The following is a 20,900-nucleotide window of genomic DNA, read 5'->3' as shown; positions in this document are numbered from 1 at the left end:
TTATTTCTTTACGGATTTTCTTGTACATACTTTCCATAGCACTGATGGTTCTGTGCTTACCCTCGGCTATATTATCACTCCACTTTGTCAGGGTTCTCATTTCGGCTTGATCTTTGGTCGGATAATCTTGTTCTCGTATTAGACAATTAATCAGAAACTTTAATAGCATGAGCTGGACTTCAGCTTTTCTTTGAGACATGACTTCGCCAATGCTTTCTGGATCATCCCCTGTACGGATGAAACGATATATTCTGTCTAGGTCTTCTTTCATATTCGGTAGGGTGACTAGATACTCGGCCACCCTTCTTACACGTAATGAATATAAAACCATATTATCCTCTCCTGGGACTGGATCATAGCCGCATTCATTAAGGGCTTTTCTTATTTCTGCTACAGACTGATGTCTGGGCGTACGCTGTGACGCTTGCATATGTAATTCGGCTGTCGTTAAACGCTTATGTGGTGGCGGGGTCTGAGGAGGACCTCCCCCTGCGGCCCCTAAACTAGAGTCGTCTACTGATGCTCTTCGTCCTGGCAGAGTGGGAAATGGAAATGTAGGCTGGACTTGTATGGCGGGCTGGACCGGGGGTACCGTAACAGGTACTCCGGTGTCTGGAGGAGCGGGAAGTGCCTGATTTACAGGGACTGGCGGAGCGCGAACAGGATTTGCATATTCTGGGACTGTGTCGTCCAAATAGGACGAAATGAAAATATCAGCTGCGGTCTGTTTGTGACGTAGCTTGGTCGGAACTAATGGTGGCGGAAAGTTACTGGATGCCTCCGGGGTCGCTTTTGGCAGGCCCTCGGCAAGAAGAGGGTACATACCCTTAATGAGGGCATGCCTCTGTCTGTCTGACTGTTCGGCTTTAACTCGTTCACCTATCTCGATTAATTCCCTTTCTTGGGCTCGTTCCAAGGATTCTCTACTTAATTCTGACTTTCTGATTTCTTTTTCGGTTCTTTTATGAGCTTCTTTGCGCCATAACTCGATGGCATCTTTCTGTGACTGTCTGGCTTTCTTTTTCCATAATGCCTCTTCTACTCGCATGATGCACTCGGCATCCCATGTACCCGATACGGGCCATCTATACTTTTCTTCTAACTGTTTGGTATACTCTACCCATAAATCTAGATATAGTATGGCACTTATGCCATGCTTCTGATACATAAAATGACCTGGACTGTCCCTAGGCGGAACTGGAACTGCTTCTTCTAACAAACCCTTTCTAGTTTTTAACTGACGTAATCTCGAAAAGAGAGACATTGTAAACTTGAATCGGAACACAATACAATAGACGAGGAACAATAACAATTGGGAGAACAATTCAGGCATACCACGACATTGGAAATACATTGAACAACATCATAACATAACAGTTCGGACAGAATATTACCTGGAATACTGAGAACAGAAACACAAGAATTTCTCGAGAACGGAACAGACTAGAGTTACTGGATGCACTGCTGAAACAGTACGGAACATACCGGTCCCATAAAGGGACGCATCAAGACCCGTATCCACCTAGGTGAACACTTCGTTTGTGGGTCTGTGTACCACCAACCCACAGACCAGAGTCAATTTAGATTGACCCTGTCTAGATACTACCCCAGCGACGGTACTCACCGGGCAGCAAGAACGGAAGGCCTCGGATCGGACTGGACTGCTACGACGACGGACGGACGAACTTCGGACTTCTGTTACGGGTGGGCCTCCGGATACCTCGAACCATGGACTCTCGGCTTGGGCTCTGGTCGGGACTCGCCGCGTTCCTCCACCGTCTCGTCTGGATGCTGGACCGCCTCCTCCGTCTCCTCCGTGGGCCTGAGGGATACTTGAAGCAGAAATATCTGCCGGTGCGCAGAAGAGTTCCGTCACGACTGCAGAGGGTCAGGGGGTCGGCGTGGCTTCACCGACGCGTGGGGAAAGGGCAAGTCCCTGTTCGGGCGCCATTATGTGGTAAATAAATAAATAATACCCTATTTTTGAATGAATAAATGAATAACAGATAGCTCAATAAATAAGAGTCAAGATTCGAGGTAGTAGGAGTTTGCAGGTTTATTACAGCATAAAGGACAGGAACAGGACCACCTGCACAGGAATAGGATGGCAGCGCTGCCGGGGGCAGAATCGGGACAAAGGAGGGTGACTTTTTAATAACAGTACATGGGCATATATACATATCGCAAACACATAGCATTACATTGCAATGGGCGTAGCAGTGGGTGGAGCAATAGGCGTGACGCGTAGCAGTCGCGAAAGATAAGGGTGAAAAGAGGTGTAACAGGGCGTATACATAGGCATGTGATGCAAACGTAACAGAATATGTCATGAATGGGGCGGAAACCATGGAGGGGGCTACCTGAGGAGCCGGGACCTCTAACCTGATGGTGCGCGCAAACTAGCAATGACGTGTTACTAGGAGAAGCTGGGGGCTTCGAACTCTGTGCTAGGAGCAGAGACTGAAGTCTGGAGAGTCAGGGCGACATGTACCTAAACAGTATCTAGTATCTGATGTTTAGAGAACATGTTGATATAAACTAGAAGTCAGGAGGGGAAAGGCTAACAGACACTAAGACTGGACCATGCATTATTCTACATGTAGTGCGTGATGAAGAATATTAAATGACCATTAAATGCAGTATTTCTCTTACATGGAGACGTGAAGGCTAGACAATGACGGAAACTATTGATGCGATTCAGTAGCTTTAGGAATGCAGAGAAGGAGGACTGAACGGATAACTGGAATCATAACATACTCTTGGCAGACTCAGAGGCAGAGCCAAGCTGAACCGGGCACTGCGAGGCAGGAAGTAAGTGAAGGGTCGAGGATACAGGTGGGGGCTGTATCGCTCCTCCGCGAGGCTTCAGGAGACAGGAGACAGGAGCTGAATCTGGTGTCCGGGCCCTTTTGAGGCCTAGAAACAGGGACTTTACAATGGAATAACGTGCACACTGAGAAACGTGGCAACGTAGCTTTACATGGGCCTGATATTCGTAGTATTCACGAGAACAGGAAACTGCCATACTAGAGGTGGACACAACTGTAATTGCGTCATTAATCGAACATAGGGAATGCATATGCATATTTAATCATGCACACATAACATATGATGGATGACATGTAGGGACACAGAACATGGCAAAATTTACTTTTCCACAGTCCAAGGCCTGTTCTTTTGCGGATTGTCCCCCATATGCGGTAGGCGGCTATTAAAACCTTAAATCACACTTTTTTGTAATATCCAAATTCTAACTGTCGGAAGAGACAGACCCTGCCTGTTCCCCCAGTATGAGCTCATATATAGATGGGGAATCCTCCCCCTGTTCTGTCTCTTCTCCCCTTATATCTAAGAGGAAAGCTAGCTGTTATAGGGCAGCAGCCCAATAGTACAATTTTAAATTGGGCACATCCATTCCTCCTCGATCTCTGGGGAGAGTCAGGAATTATAATGCTCTCCTGGGGGGGTGGCACATGCCCATAAGAATTGAGTCACTATTTTATCAATTAATTGCGATGGCGTCTCATCGAGTATTATGTACCGGTGAGTCTATTGTTATTGTGATTACTGACGCAAGAAGCTGTACCTAAGGAGTTTAAAAGATTAGGGATATTGAGAACCCTAACTGGTGGGTGTGTGTTCCTTATAAAGGATACAGTGTATATGAGGAGTACGCATGCCATTTTGATGATTTTAATTACCCCAACCCTGGGGGAAGCACATGGGAATGTGGGTGTGGGAATACTTATTGTGTTTTAATCAGACCGCAATGAATTGACTTTGGGTGTACAAGATATATGTAAATAATGTGTAAATGGAGTCTTAATGGTTCATTTTTCTAAATAGGTTTAAATGAACATTTTTAGAAGACATATGTTTATTGTACTGAAGAACATGGTTCCATACGCTTTAACTCAATGAAACGCGTTGACACTTTGTTGCATAGAACCACATTCTGACAAAGAATTTTTATTTTTGCTGTTGTTTTTAAGCATTCTCGCAAATAAACGTTTTATCGACAAATAGAATTGTCTTTTTAGTGTCTTGTCCAATTATCAAATCATCAAAGTTTTAGAATTATGTTTTTAATGTGTAACTTGGTGTATATTTTATTGAATGCTTTATTAAATTGAATTCATAAGTACTTCAGTATCCCACCATTTTGTCCTTATGTATGTGTATGCATGTGGAATGTTTGAAGGATAAGTGAACTTAAAGGTAATTATAATATTCTAGAAAGCGACATGACATAGACCTCTAGGTGAGGAATTCTGCAAACCTACTACGTGTTCTTATAGGGTCCCCTAGAAAGTGATAACGTGTTTCATATGAAGGTATGGTGCCATACAATCCACTACCTGGGCAATAAGAAGTTTGACAAGAGTCCATGCTATTAGCAAAATGGAAGCTTGCAAGGTAGAGTATGTTAATGCATGCATTATGAAAACCAACGCCTTGAAAGATGCACCAAAATTGGGTTATTACCGGTGGCTACTAACAATTTGAAAGTACTTGGCCTGTTTGTGCAATGGTTGGTTTATCTATGCTTGAACTTTTAAGATGCACTAACTCCTATCAGGAATGACATGCTTTTGTTTTCCTTTGAGACCTTTTCTTAATGTTTTATTTTATCGATCTACTCACAGTGTGAAAACCTTTTTTATTGGTTATATTCTTTGTAACTCATGTATAGTGTCCGAAAAACACTGGCTTTGCTAGAGTAGTGGTTAACAGGCTAAGCTGCTGATTTCAGAACATTGATACCTGGATTCAAATCCCAGCTACAGTGTTTAACTAAAAATCGTTTGATATTGGTCCGATCATTTATTCCTCCTGTGTCTAAAATTATCAAAACATATGAAATGTAATTCACTTAAATGATGTGATATTTAATGTCATTGTGGAAATCAAATGCACTTTTCTAACCAGCTAAATTCACGTTTTGTAAATACCAGTAGTGATGTAGGTTTAAATCCTACCAATGTTTAACAAGCTTGTTCTAAAAGCACACTAACTGGCCCTAATTTGCCCAAACATATACTGGTGATCACCCCAGACGTTCCGTGTATAACAGTATTTAGGTCCTAAAACATTTTAGCAATATTAATAACAAAATTAGACTTACAAAGTATAAAATATAGCTAGAGTTACTAAGCAAAGCATTGGGGCAGGCCACCACCCCCTTTATTAAATGGTATTTAATTTATTTTCGAAGTTACTTATGTTATAAGCTGACAAAAACACCTTGTAGCACTATAGTTTCCCAAAATTCCTTGGGAGCTATTGCCCAGGTCTACAATCGCCCACTTCATGCTGACAATATGTGCATTACAATTACAAATTGCCATTATTTTTCAAACACCTCCTTAGGAATACCCTTCAGGCCAAGCCATTACCAGGCTCTTTAGGTCAGATTTCAATCAGTATTATTGGCCTCTACTTAATTTAAAATACATTTTGCCATTAGGTTTCCAATATAAATATTGTTCAATACATATCTATATTTATGTAGAAGGTATAGTGTGGTAGGTCTATGTATTAAATCCCTTTCAGTTTTACTTCTTATTTCCGTCAATATAAGACAACATTCGTGTCAGAAGGTTTTGTTGTTGTTCGGATGTTGCTTATCATATGTTACACACACTCAAACAATTCCTGGCGTAGGTGGATACCATCTGTGTTTAGCTGATTCTATTTGGCATTCGTGTTGCGTTTCTGTTATTTTGCTCTATAATCTTGGACACCTCATTTACGTTTGCTCCCTTAATCAAATGTAGATTGAGATCACATGGAATATTCCGTTAACTGGCCCAAAGGTATTTACGAATAAAGCAATCAGAGGTCACCTATGCTAAAGTTAAGAGGTTAGAGGCTATTCGACTGTGTTTTCATATTTTTTGGGGCGTGGAAGTGGATTATTATGGTAAATTCGGCAATGTATTTAAAACTCTACACATTTTTTTACTTTTTCATTTTTATATTTTAGGCAAACGGAGTCCCTGCGCTGTCACAGCATCCTCATCAAGGTTTCTTGACCTGCGGTTGAGTTCTAAAGATAGTTCACTTCTGATATGGCAACTTCAACTCAAGCTACAAAGTAATGCTTTTTTCTCTACATAGCGATGCTTTAGCTAATTCAGTGTTTTAAATTATGTGTGTGACTATTAATTAACTAGTTTTTTCAAGCTGCTCCACTGATAATTTTGTAATTAAAAGGTGCACACACAGGCAAGTGTACTGGGTATAATTGATGACCACCGTTTTTTTATTCTCAGTGTGTATTCTACTTTAAGTGGCTCTGGGTTAATCTCATTTAGCCATTGGCCTCTTTTGCCCCCAAACCATCAGCTATTGGCTTGAGACATTGTGAATCACATCTTGGATCAGCCAAAGGCGTATCTTAGTGGTGGTGTTGTTCTGTAAGCTATTTGGGTATGTCCATCTGCCTCAATTGAATGCATCCTTAAATCGACTGTGAGGGTTCCAGTAATACTGGACGGTGAGCACTGTAAAAAGCTTCTGAAAAATGGACGCTATAGAAACATTTTGTGTAACATCCATCATTCATTTGTTTTTTCTATGCTTTACTACAATTGGTTGACTTTGTACACTTGATTTATATGCCACACAAACCTATTGCCTTTGCCAGTGCTTGTCATTATTACTTATCACAATCTTCGGTCCTTCTACATACCATATTCTAAAGTTACCTTAAACCCTCAAATTAAGAACGTTCTAGAATAGAAAACAATAACCAGTGCAACGCAGGTCATTTAAATATTTATTTGGGGGATCGCTGCGGTGTGCGTTAATGTAGGTTTCTCTTCTTTGTGAAGAATGTGAAATGGCAGATGACCGGTTTTGCCAAACTTGTGATTTTCCTGTCCCATTTAGAGGTGAAGGAACCCTAACCCATAGTTTGTGACAGGGAAGTTTCAAGGGTCTCCACCATAATAAAACTATGATGTTGACCGCTCTTCCACCACAGAGCTGGCAGTTCACAGTGATGGTTGTCTGCCCTGTTTAGGGTGTCCTGCTGAGGTACACAAAAAAGATGGATTGAATGCTTGATTTCATCTCCGTGACTGAAAATTACTCTGCTCCGGATTCTAGTTCATCGTTCTTTTGTCCAACATGCCATCTAAATCATGAGCCATCCACATGCATGTCAGACTTGATCCTACTCAACTAGGTCCAGGACGGAGTGACAGGCCAGGCACCCTCTGAATGCAGACAAAAGCATCCCAAGTCCTGTTTTGGCCTATAGTGGCCTAATCAGTCAGATATAGCTTGTGTCCTAGGGCACAGTAAGCAGAGAACCCACATCTGGGCATACCTGTCACATATATGACAGCCGGTATGGTGCATCCAACTGAAGTGTTATGTTAATGTTATGGGGGAGTTATAAAGCGCATAGCTACTCCAAGGATTGTCCCATCGCTGAAAGAACCCCCTTGAAAGAGAGATGGTATGCATTCTAGTCCTAAGGTGTAGTCCTTAGGACTAGAATGCATACCATTACTGAATAAACAACCAGGTCTTAAGTTGACGCCTGAAACTGAGAAGCTCCTGTTCGTGTCTAAGGGCGAGGGGGAGAGAGTTCCATAGTCTTCCCACTACCACCTGGAAAGATCGGCCCCCCTTCCTAGACCGAAGAAATTTAGGCACCAGTAGCAAATGTTGTGTGGATGATCTCAGAGTCCTGGCAGGGATATAAGGTGTAAAAATCCTTCTGATGTACTGAGCCCCACTATTATGTAGGGCCTTAAAGGGCAGAACAAGAGACTTAAAATATGTCATATTCTTCACTGGAAGCCAGTGTAGAGCTTTTAGATGAATCGTCATATGGGTCCTTGGCCCTACCAGAGAAATAGCTCTGGCGGCCGCATGTTGAAAAATCTGTAGGCGGCCCAATAGATAGTTAGGGATTCCCAGGTACAGAGCATTAGCATAATCCAACCTGGACATAGTCAGAGCTTGGACCACAGTTTTCCTATGGGACAAAGGGAGCAGAGGTGGAAAGTTGCCAGCCACATATTGGAAAGATCTGAATTAAGCATGACTCCCAGATTTTTAACGGTGGTAACTGGACAGACAGGAGGGAATTGATTCTGAGGCCACCAATTCCCCCCATTCATCACCTGGGGTATGCCCGAAGAAGATTATTTCAGTTGTTGCTGAATTACAAGATAATTGATTCTGTCGAAACCAATCAAATACATAAGTCAAACATAGATTGATTGAATTTGCATTAAACGGCTCATCCTTCTCATACGTGAACAACAATTGGGAGTAGTCAGCATAAGTTATAACTTTTGCCCCATATTGTTCCGCAGGGGTGCCAATGGTGCCATATAAATATTAAACAACGTTGGGCTAAAAACTGAGCTCTGAGGCACTCCCACATTCATCGGAGGAATATCTGCAGAAAAAGGAGGGGGGCCATACAGTTTGCTGACGATCTGCCAAAAAAGAGGAGAACCCCCTGAAAACCGTGCCCCCGATACCGCATTCCCAGAGTCTCTGTAAGAGTCGACCATGGGGCACTGTATCAAAGGCCCCCGAGAGGTCCAGCAGTATCAATACTGCCTTGCCTCCTCTAGCAAGGGTGGCTTTAGTAGTTTAAGTAACCTCCAGTAAGGCCGTTTCGGTGCTAGAATTAGCTCTAAAACCCGATTGACTGGGATGAAGAGCATTAGAGGTCTCGATAAAATCAGTGATGACCACATTCACATACTTTTCCAATGCCTTGGCAAAAAAAGGGAGCAGTGTTAAGTGGCCCAAATAGGCTGAAACTGAAACTTGAGTTGCTTATGTTCTTGTTCAGAGATGACTTGGCAGTTCAGCCTGAACTGTTTCTATTGGCGCAGGACCAAGGTTGATTAACTATGGGTGGGTCTGATGTGAGGTGGCATGGGGGCCAAGAAAACAATGGACTAGGATTGCGTGCCAGAGTAAGTATACATGGCTGAGATTAATTCAAAAATTCCATCCATACTTTAATGTATTCTATGTTTAGGGTGGGCTACCGTCATTTGTTTTTCCTACCAGTGACCACTGTGCAATACATGGTACTCATCGGTAGGGAAGTCGCACAATGGCACCCACGTACATAGAGAAATCACCCTGCGCATCAGACCTCTGCTATTTTGTTCTGCAAGAACAAACTCCTATTTTGGGCATTTGTTCTTGGAGAGCAAAATATTCTGTAGATAGGAGGTGTCAAACATAGTATCTTCTGGTCAACATCTGTTTTTTTTTTTAAACTTCTGTTTATTATTTTCCAAACAAACCATTTTTGTGTGTCATTTACGCTTACAATAGTTGGCACATTACCGGTACAGCTATTTCACAACATCTAAGAGTATTGGAGTACACACCGTTGCTCAGTAAGGCACAATGAAGCATGTACTTAAACATCAAGGATTAGCTTGCAGTTGGTCAATGCATCACACATGTCCACAGTCAGGTAAGTATTACCAGGTACCCGCAACACATTCCATCAATAATAATCTGCTGTCTTGTTGACCCCAATAGCGTCCAATCCCGGGCGTATCCGGACAGTCCAAACGTGTCAATATGCAATTCAATCAACACAGACCAATAGCACCACAACCCTCAAGGGAATACAAATCCAATAATGGTGTGTGTGCTCAGAAACCCTCAGGAGGCTGGCATCTCTTTCTCTGTTGCAGGGTCCGCACGCAGGTGCGCTAACAGATAGCACGTTAGGGGGCCCCAAATGTCCCTAGGCCCGGAAGTTTTTGGTAACAGTTCAGCGTATGTTGTGAGCTGTTCCTGACAAAAAACGAAGTCGTCAATCCAGACTTTGAACTTGGGCGCCCTTTCTCTGCCCCATCAGCATGCCACCCGCCTTTTTGCCATAAGTAACGCGAGGGCCACATATTTGCGATGTGCCGCCTGCAGTGGTTTATTATATCCTAGCAGGGCCAGTAGTGGTGTGGGCTCAATATGAGTACCTATCATCAAATTCAGGGCTTCAAAAACATGTCTCCAATAGTCATGTATTCCCAGGCTAGATGCAAGAAATCTGCTTCCGGGGCCTGACACCTGTCGCACCTATCTGTATCCCACAGATTATACCTATGCATCCGGGCCGGGGGGGTAATACAATCTATGTAGGAATTTGTAGTGTATTATACGTAGCCTGCTGCCAGCCGAGACCTGCTCTGTCTGCGAGGAGCAGTATTCCCATTGCTTGTCTGTCAAATCAAAACCCAATTCCGCACCCCAGCGCGTTCTAGCTAGTGCAGGCGGTTCCTCTCTTTGTGTGTGCACTGTGCGGTATATCAGTGATACCAGTCATTTGGCTGTCGCTTTTAAGAGTCAGTTGTAGCGGAGCAAGTACTGGGGGCTCAGCCGGAAAGTCCGGGGTGAGGGAACGGATTCCTTGTCTGAGACATATGTAAAAAAAACATCAAGCGGCGTCTGCTGTAAGCCTTGAAAGACATGCTCAGCCTTTCAAAACTGGCCTTCATGATACAGGTCCCCCCAAGTTTTAATGTGTGTACGGTCTGCGAAATTATGAAATATTGCTTCTTGGAGAAGGGGCATGGTAGGATGATATGCGAGAGGCAGTAGCGGAGAATAGAGCAGGGGGGTGTCCAACATACGACCTATGCGTTGCCACGCTGCGATGGTACAGGTAACAGTAGTTGGCGTCTTTTCTCTGACAGTAGGTGTGTTATACAGCGCACCCTCAATCAGGATGGGATGTGCGAGCCAGAGCTCTGCCGCCACTTGTGGCATAAAGCTTGGTTGGTGCACCCAGAAGTACGCATAGTGGGCCTGCGCACTGATATAATATAATTCGAAATTGGGCACACCCAATCCTCCTTGCGAGTATGGTCTAGTGAGAACATTCCACTGCAGTCTCGGGTGTTTGCCCCCCCAACACCAATCATATCAGTTCAGACTTGAGTGCTTTAAAAAAGTAGCTCCCCGGATGAAACGGTATATTTAAAAACAGATAAGAGTAATTGGGGTAGTATCACCATTTTAATTAGGAACGCCCATCCCGCTATAGAAATAGGGGGTGTAATCCAGCGGGAAACATAATCCGTTATGCGCGTCAGGGCCGTACCATAATTAAGGCGCATCAGTTTGTCCCTATCCCTCGTGACATGAAGGCCCAAATACCACAACTCTTCCTCACACCACTCTAAAGGATAATCCAACGGGAAGCGAACTGTTGCAGCCGTCAGGGGAAAGATACAGGACTTACCCCAATTGATTTGGAACCCGTAGAGTTTCCCAAAGACAATGAATTCCCTGAGGATTGGATTTAAATTGTGCTGCGGATAGCGAATATATAGAGTAATATCATCCGCATATAAGGATATTAATATCTGCCTCAAATTTCTCCGCAGTGCTTTATCTTTATGACCCTGCCGCAGCTTTGCCGCTAACGGTTCAACCGCAAGCTCAAAAAGTAAGGGGGATAGGGGACATCCTCGCCGGGTGCCCCTTGTGATCAGGAACACCTGGGATATGCGAACATTTATGAGTACCTTCGCAACTGGCGAGCGATATACTAGTTGGATCCAGGAGCGAAAGAGGGGCGGAAAACCCATTCGCAACATCACCCCAAAGATATAGTCCCACTCGATTGAATCAAAAGCCTTTTTGGCATCTAAAAATACAGCCACCAAGGGCAATTCAGAGGAGACATTATTTAACACAGTGAAAAGGGTTCTTAAATTATGGGAAGTAGCTCTACCGGGCAAAAAGCCAGACTAATTGGGAAGAATCAGATTTTCCATCAGTAAGCTAAGTCAGGTGGCGATGAGTTTGGACAGTATTTTTACATCACAATTAAGGAGGGACAGTGGTCTGTAGGAGTCACACTGATGGGGTGCTTTCCCTGGTTTTAAAAGCGAAATGATGAGGGCCTCTCTCATGGAAGGAGGAAGGCAGCCAGTGTCCAAAGCATCTTTGTAGATTTTGCGCAGTATGGGGGCCATCTGATCTATATAAGTTTTGTAAAACTCTATGGGAATGGCATCTGTACCAGTAGCCTTCCCCGACTGCATGTGCATGATTGCGTCCCTTACCTCATCAAGCTCAAACGGGGCACATAAAAACTTTTGCTGCACATCGCTCAGCCATACCAATGTCACATCCTCCAAATAGCTTTCCAGATTTAAGTCATCAACCCTATGTGTGGTGTACAATTAAGCATAATGCGTGGTAAAGGCATTGAGTATGTTCACAGTGTCTCTATATACCACTTCACCCGGGTCTTCAAGTTCTAACACATAGTTGGAATAGCGTGGTTTTCTAATCGTGTCTGCCACTGCCTTGCCCGGCCTTTCCCCTTCGCCATAACGTCGGGCCACCCAATATCTACCCCTGAAGCGTGATTCTCTCCGTGCCGAGTCCATATACTCTGTGAGTGTCTCTCTAAATTTAAGTTGGGTGGAACTATCCGGGCGTGAAGCCAATTTCGTCTCTAGCGCTTTGAGTTCTGTTTCCAGCTTGCTCAGTGTGTTCGTAATGTCCTTGAGTACTCTGACCCCTTAGATATGCAGTATGCCCTAGGTGTAACTTTGAATGCCTCCCAAATGGTCTCAACACTCTATACTGAATCTCTATTCCGCACAAAAAAATAGTGCACCTCTTCACTCAGCTCCTCCTGAAAAAAAAAAACGAGTCTAATAGAATAGGAGCGTGTAGTCTCCAACTATTGCGTGGGGGGCAGTAATCTGCTGATGACAGTGTAAGTTTGACAGGGGCGTGGTCTGAGTAAGTACGAGACAGGTGCTGCGCCTGAGATATGGCTGGGTCCAGCCCACGGGACAGGAACAAATAATCCAGTCGTGCCCACGATGCCGCTTGCGCAGTGTAGTGTGTTCCCTCTAGTTTGTGGGGGTGAGTATGTCTCCAGGCATCAATCAGTTGGTAAGTAGTTAGCGTGTTTTGCAGGACAGTGCGTGCTTTAGTATAGTGATGGGGGGCAGGGTGAGACCTATCAATATCTGGGTTGCATGCAACAATAAAGTCTCCTCCCCAGATTATGTGGTTGGAGCCTATATCAAAGATCTTAGCCCATAATGCGGAATAGAAGTCCGGGGCATCCACATTTAGCCCATAGCAGCAGGCCAGGGTGACTTAGTCAGAACCCAGTCTACCCCAGGCCAGGCAATATCTCCCCTGCGTGTCCCAGGTAGCTCCAGCCAGCTGAAGAGGTGTACGCTTCTTTATGAGTATGGCCGTTCCCTTCGCATAAGACGAATAAGAGGAAAACATTCTGTGTTCCGCCCACTTACTTGCAAAAGTGTTGACACGCTGGGGATTAAAATGCATCTCTTGCAACATAGCTATGTGCACTTGATGCATGTCTAAATAGGCTAGTATGTGTCGCTTTTTACGCGGATCTCCCAAACCTCTGATGTTCCATGTAACAATATTCAGTTTCTCTGGACCTGTGTCAGCTATGGGCCTATGTGCTTGTCAATGAAGAGGCCCATACCCAAGTGGTGTAGCCCAGCTCATGGGTTTGTACATACTGCATAGCCATCATTTTTGCTTAAAGCTCAACAACTGAATCGCATGCCATCCATGTTAAGCTATGAAAAAAAGCAGCCTGCTTTGTGAAGAACATGTGTAAACTGAAACATTCCCCCCATGATCCCCCCCACCCACTGAAGCTGCCCCAACTTGCCAGAAATAATCACACCCCCTCCCTTTCTCCCATTGAAAACAAAAAAAAGAAGAAACCAAACACACACTGCACAAGTCATACAGTCTACAACAGTAGGGGAATGCCCATGGGGGGGTATCCCTAGGTGACAGCACAGGTACACCCCGCTCATAGAGTCCCCCGCAGATGGAAGGGCAGGACTCTGAGGAGCCGAGGGTGTGCAGCGTGCACGGGAAAGAGCTCAGAGTGACCAGTCAGCGGAACAATTTACGTGATGAATATCATAATTCTAGCTGTCTAGCAATCGTAATCTTCTCATTTCACCTTTCAGAAAGCAATGATAAGCAGTACAATAGTTACTGTGAGTCATCTTCCGCTCCCATTTAGGAGGACTGTTGCGATGACGCCAAAGCTCCATTATTGCGACTCGTGCATTTCAAGTGTTTGAGGAATTTTTCTCCTTGTTGTGGCTTGGTGAAAAACCACTGTTTACCCTGATGCATGGCCATGAGGCGCGTGGGGTACAACAGCGGCGCATAATCAATTTGGGCAAGCCGCAGTTTATTCTTAACTTTCGTGAACTTGCGTCTCTCCTCTTGGACCATAGGGGTAAAGTCCGGGTAAATGGAGGGTAAAGTCCGGGTAAATGGAGAATGTATTGCCATCATAGGTCAGTTGTTGTTTATTTCTCGCTACACAGAGTGCAACGACCCGATCCCTATAGTTTAAAAGTCTCACTATCATGGGACGCAGTGTGCTGCAAGGAGGCGGGCGCGTCCCCAGGGTGCGATGTGCACGTTCTGTTATGAAGTGGTTGGAGAAAGCTTCCGCTCCGACTGAGCATAAGAACAATTTTTCCACGTACTCCTCCATCTTCCCTGTTTTGGTTGACTCTGTAATTCGTAGGATTCGAATATTATTGGGCTGACTGCGCGCTTCGAAGTTCTCATTCTTTGGAGCGACGAGTTTCAGAAGTTTATTCATGTGGGCGACCTGTGTCATGACCCGAGTTGTTGCATTCTCAGTATCCGAGATGCTCCTCTCTGTCTCCTTTATGCGGTCCTCATGCCCCTCCAGTTTGTGCGCAATGGCTTCCATACCTGATGACATTCTGCCAACCTTGTCCACAATGGTAGCGAACCCCTATCGGACCTCCTGAAGAATACTCTGAACATCAGTAGTTTGTGCGGTCGCACCGCCCTTGGCCTCATCTCTATTGTCCAGGTCCTGGTTCTCCTGCAGGCAATGAACACTCTGGTTCGCCGCTTCAAAGTTCAGTTTGGGTTGACGGTTATCTGGTTTGCCCATGGTGCCCTGTGTTCAAAGCACGCCCGTTTATCCTCTATGTCGCTACATGTGTCTCACGAGGAAAGGAGACAATGCACACAGCAACTAGTAGGGGCCAGTAGTAGGTTGAGCAGCGATGCAGAGGGTATATCAAAGTGCCTGCCACCTGCGTGCTCAGTCTGCCAGGCGATCGCGGTTCCCCCAGTGTGCCAGCAGTGAGCAGTCCAGATCAATCAGGCCTTTCGCCTCCAGTTGTGCGCATCCTCCCATGGGGAGTGAAGCCTGTCTGGCGGGTTCAAAAATGGGGCAGTGGGTTATAGTGCACCAATACCTCAGGGCATCAGCTTATCAAGACGTCAGGACAGTCCCTTGGGGCGACCTCCACACATATGGCCAGCAATTTGGGGAGAGGATCCAAAGTGCCACCTATAATGTCGGTAATTTCACCTTTGCCATCGCCTTCACCCTCACGAACAGCACCACCGCGTCAGCAGCAATACAATGCACAGAAAAGGATGAAACTGTGCACCCTGACTAAATTTGGCGCCAGTCCATGGTGTGTCCTGCGTCCCCAAATTGTCAAGGGAGGGGCAGTGGCACAGTCACAGCCCCACTCTCCGCACCCCCAACAACTGCAATGTGGCTCACCGTGAAATGAAGGGGCAGGTCCGCCAACAGATTGCACGCAAGTCACACCACCGCTGCAGCAGCGAGGGAGGCCGGGCACAAGCCGGGGGCGCGACTGGCCAAGGCAGCGGGAGCGGTGCAGTCACTACAGCGGGCCCCGGTCATCCAAATGCACACCGGGGTGGGAGAGGCGAAACCGCGCACTGTCCAGCGTTTATTCACAAGCCACCTGGCAGGTAAGGCAGCACAACCGCTCCGGGAGCTCTCCGAGCGCTGCTACAAGCGCTGCTACAAAATACAGGATAGTTATGGCTGCGAGCGTCCAACCGCCAAAGGGCTCTGGGCGCCCGCGGCACAGGTCATGCAGCGCCGCTCATCTCCCTCCTCCAACATTGTCGCGACAGCCACAGCACTTAACAGGCAACAAGTAGGTAGGGCCCTCCTCATTCGCGCCGCAGCCACGATCGTGAGGATCGGGGCGTCTTCACTTCCTCCGCCTAGTCTGCGTCACAAGGCCTGGGCGCCTCAGGTAAAGCAGCAGACTTGCCTAGCTCTGAAGGCCGAGTCAGGGCACCATACCGTTCCATCCCTTATTCCGGCCTGATCTTCACGGCATTACAGCAGGAGCAGAAGTGGCCCAAATCAGCTAATTGTTTTTCAGCGAGTCCCCATCGAGTCTATATCTTCATCAGGCTACTGTTTAAAGAAGCCAGCAGGACCTCTGAGCAGGATAAATGAAGGATATTCACGCAGAGCTGCAGGAACTTCACGACAGTGCGGCCATCTTATGTGTGCGCCACCTAGCTCCCCCCTGGTCATCATCTGTGCCTTCTATCAATCCAGCACCCTGGATGCTCCCCTGAAAACACAGAGATCCCTGCCTGCATTTGGAAGCTCTCTAATTGTGGTGGGGAGTCCTCTATCAGGAGAGTGGAAGCCATGACTTCCACTCACCTGGTGAGCCATCAGCCATCTCACCAGGTCTAAGAGAGGCTCTGAGTTGGAGTATGATCACACGTGCCATACAGTGTCTAAGTTCCAACTCTGTACGTTTACCAGCAGTGAGCCTTGACTTCTCTCTCTGTCCTTGCAGAGACAAGGCATTATCTTTATTCATTTGGAGTAGAATAGTACCTGGGGCACTAGGTGAACAACAGAGCCCACAACGGATACCTCACAGTAACCACTGTTCGTCCCAGAGAAAACGTATCACAGACCTCCTTCCTGACTTTTCTTTCCTTCCCAGGCATGCTTTACAAGTCTGCCAATTACTAGTCGATACATAGGCTTTTCACCAATCTGATATAAGAAAGTGTGCAATCTACAATTGCATTCTACATTAATGATCCCAATGGTTTAGTATCACCTCTTGGCTTTTTGTTAACTGTAAAGCCATTCTTTCACCAGACCCATGGGTCCGTGGACCATTAGAAACGCGTCGTTACAAGGGTATGTGAAGGGATCCAGTTAAATATATGCCTGACCTATTTTCTGAACGCATTGCGGATTATATGCCAGTTTGACATTGGATGTTAAACTGACCGGCTTTAGCTCCGACTGTTTCCTGTTTGTTTGTTGCCTGATTCTAGAATCTTCTAGCTACTTCCTTAAGTGCTACTCATATCGGCCACAGAGGACTAACACAGTTTTATGCTCCGATGCTGCAAGATGCCAGTACTGGTCAGTATCTCAGAGGCCCCTGAACAGCATGGGCATCTCAGTCACTTTCGCCTCTGGTAAGCTGTCTATTTACTATAGTGCTAAATAAATGGCTTACTTTGCTTGCCAACATTTGCCTCTGAGACGCAGAACATATGTTTGTACATATTTTAATCTAAACGATGTGTATTTTTTTTTTTTTAAACAGTTTTATTGAGGCAGATGTCGCAAACCACAGTGTCAGATGAAAAGAAAAACAATGCTATGTTACAGAGTCTGTGTGTAGGTTGTCAAGTAGCTTAATCCGCACAGTAATGAGTACATAAGACAGACATCTGGGTTGCACCATGCAGCATGAGAACTGTTACAGTAGAAAAACATTTTCTAATAAAGCAATCTACACACAAATTACACAATACCAATAGGTCAGAAAACAACCAAAGAATAAAAAAAAAAGGGGACAACAAAATGATAAGTAGAGTGCAAGACTAGTACAGTAAAGCTATCATTATCACAGTAAGTGGTATCCTAGCCAATGATCACATCACCATAAACATATACCCGGAACCTTTTCACCCAGGAAGGAGTTGGACTAGCAGCATGAGGTCGTATAGTGCAGAGTCGTCGAAAAGAGCTGAAAGGTGTGCTGCGTGAGCTTGGGTGGGACATACCCCTGCATAGGTCCGAAGTACCCTAGTATCGGGAACAGCAACGGGTCCCCGCCCAGCAGGCCCTGTCTCCACACCAAGAAAGTAGTGGCCAACAGTCGCAGAGGCACCACCAGTGAGGAAGTGTGGAATGCGGGCCCCAAGGTCTAGCCCACTCCGGTCGGGTTGTTGGGATGCAGGGACTGGGAGGGAGCCTCCAGCGTTTTCCGTGAAATGTATTGGCGGTATGGACCCCAAATGTCAGTAGGGCGGGAGGAGGACGGGAGTTGGTCAGAATACTCCACACTATTCACATTGCAGAATGCCACGCTCCTAAGCCAAGCGGCAACTGAGGGAGCGCGTTTCGAGCACCATAGCAGCGCGACCTCTCTCTTGGCCAGAAGGAGGCAGATAGACGCCAACTTGCGGAGCTTGCGGGGGAATTCGGACATGTAGCCCATCAGTGCAATTTCTGGAAGGACCGATAGGGGCAGCCCCAAGATCTCACCTAGTGTGTCGTGTATTTCAACCCAATAAGAGTAAATGTAAATGTAAATGTAAATGTAGTTGAGCTTATATAGCGCACAGCTACCCGCAGTGGGTGTCCCGGCGCTTGCTTAGGGAACCCGTCCTGGTATTCCCCTGTGAGATAGCAGGGTATCCACGATGTGAAAGTCAGGCATCCCGCCGCGAGGGGCCGTTGTGGAGATTAAGCAAGCTATTGCCCAGAGTCGCAGAGTGTGAACCCATGAGTCGAGGAGGCACCGGGGCGAGAATTATCGAGTCCGTGGAATTCTTAGCCCAAGACCCGCCGAGGCGGGGAATTGAACCCTGGTCCAGGACCGATCTCAGCTTCCGGGTCTGCTGCCTCTAACCCCTGAGCCACACTTCTCCACAGAGTGCAGCTTCGGGCAAGTCCAGGCAAGATGAGCGAAGTCGGCCTGGGGGGCATTACATTTAGGACAAGTATGGGGACGATTCGGATCAATTCTGTGAGCCAGCGCAGGTGTGTGATACAGCCTACGTAGGAATTTAAAATGAATAAGTTTGTGTCTGCTGTTCATAGAAACTTCCCCGGTCATGGCACAACATGCGCCCCACTGGTCGTCAGTTATCTGAATGCCCAGATCCAGTTCCCATGCGGCCCGCACCGCCTCGTCCGACACAGGAAGGGAGGACAGGCAGAGTTTGTAGAGTTTGGACACAACGTGAGCCCCTGAAGAGGTCTGGATGATGTGTGTGAGAGCCAAAGTGTCCGCGGGCGGCAACGGGAAAGTGGGGAATGTAGCCCGCAACAGTGCCCTCAGTCTCGCAAACACAAACGTGTCCATAAAAGTGCGGTCGGTGAAGCGGGGGTCTTCAGAAATAGAAAGAGCGTGGCCATCAGGGAATAAGTCTCCCATAGTGTGCAGTTGGTACTTAGCAAGTGTACGACTAATCAATGTCTCGCCCGTAATGGGGAGCCAATGCGGGTTGGGAAGTGGGAGTGCTGGGGAGTATAGTATGTCTACGCGCAGTAAGCGTCTGAGTTTGTCCCAAGCCCAAGTCGTAGTAGTGAGAGGGAGTATGTCGTGAGGGTCGCGGGGGAAGCCTTTGGGAAGCACGGCATCCAGCGACACAGGGAGCGCCGCGTCTGCCTCAGGTTTTAAATGTTGAATCCTGGCATCTGGGTGGTACCAGGGGTGGGAGTAGGAGCATTGGGCCGCCAGGTAATACATATGGAAGTCAGGTACCCCAAAACCGCCCCTCTCGTAAGGCAGTGTCAGCTTGCTCCAGGCGAGGGCGTTTGCCCCCCCAAACCAGTCTGAGTAGGGCTGTGCGCAATTGGGTGAAAAAAACCTGCTTTAAAGGGATGGGGATGTTATTGAACAGATATAAAAACCGGGGCAGAACCACCATCTTTACAATTGCTATGCGCCCAGCCATCGATAACGGAAGGCGGAGCCAGCGATCAGTGTTGTCTTCTAAAAAATCAAGGGCACGGCCATAGTTCAGGCGGATAATGGATGTAGTATCTAAGTGGATATGTATCCCTAAGTATTTGACTGAGTCCTCGCACCACTCCAGCGGGAGGGAGCAGGGCCATCTCGCCGTGGCGTTGGTGAGAGGGAATAACTGCGATTTGTGCCAATTAACCTTTAGACCAGAATAGTCCCCAAATCGCGTAATTTCCGAAAGCAAAGGTTGCAGGTTGGTCTCAGGGGCACGGACATAAAGAACCATGTCATCTGCGTAGAGTGACACCAGAAGAGGTCCAGTACGGAACTGGAGCCCCCTGTGCAGATGCTGCTCTTGAAAGTGATGGACCAGTGGGTCCATGGCCAGTATAAAAAGTAAGGGGGACAGGGGGCATCCCTGTCGCGTAACTCTGGATAGAGTAAACCTATCAGTGATGGTGCCATTAAGGCGAATGCGAGCCGTGGGAGCTGTGTACAGCAATTCAACAGTCGCCACAAACATTGCAGGCATGCCCATCCTACGCATTATATCTAAAAAAAAAGGCCACTCCAGAGTGTCAAACGCTTTCTCGGTATCCAGAAAGACTGCAGCAGCCGGGACGTCAGGGTCAATTCTATGCAGTACCGAGAAGAGAGTGCGAAGGTTAAGGGAAGTGGATCTCTGAGGGACGAAGCCAGCCTGCACCGGCGAAATAATGGAGTTCACCAGCAGCGCAAGCCGCAGCGCGAGCACCTTGGCCAGGATTTTATAATCCAGGTTCAGGAGGGACAGCGGGCGGTAGGAGCTGCAAACCGTAGGGTCGCGGCCCGGCTTGGGTAACAGTACTATAACCGCCTCACGGAGCGTGGGAGGGAGAATACCGGACTCCAAAGCTTCGGCATACACCTCAACCAAAATGGGCACTAGTTCCTCCTTGTACGTCTGATAGAAATCGGCCGTAAAGCCGTCCAGGCCCGGCGCTGAGGACCCCTTCAGTGAGTCTATCGCTTCCACTATCAACTCGGGTGTGATGGGATCTGCCAAGAAATCCTGCATATACCTCTCCAAGAAGACCATAG

General features: G+C 46.6%; 1 protein-coding gene across 3 annotated transcripts in view; it reads left to right on the top strand.

The window, feature by feature from the left end:
* STXBP4 (syntaxin binding protein 4) overlaps nucleotides 1–20,900 on the top strand; it is a 599,190-nt gene that overhangs the window by 94,243 nt on the left and 484,047 nt on the right. For 2 of the 3 annotated variants that reach the window (XM_078654416.1, XM_078654418.1), the window contains exon 2: nucleotides 5,987–6,097. In XM_078654416.1, coding sequence (XP_078510542.1) covers nucleotides 6,072–6,097 — 26 coding nt within the window. In that variant the 5' untranslated portion in view covers nucleotides 5,987–6,071. Of the gene's footprint in view, nucleotides 1–4,296; nucleotides 4,417–5,986; nucleotides 6,098–20,900 lie in introns of those variants that run through there. The other variant, XM_078654417.1, reaches the window with a different exon arrangement.

The sequence above is a fragment of the Lissotriton helveticus genome, chromosome 7 (assembly GCF_964261635.1).
Source record: "Lissotriton helveticus chromosome 7, aLisHel1.1, whole genome shotgun sequence".
NCBI classification, from domain to species: domain Eukaryota; kingdom Metazoa; phylum Chordata; class Amphibia; order Caudata; family Salamandridae; genus Lissotriton; species Lissotriton helveticus.
Note: the sequence above shows the minus strand (reverse complement) of the source record. Positions and strands in the feature narration are given on the sequence as shown.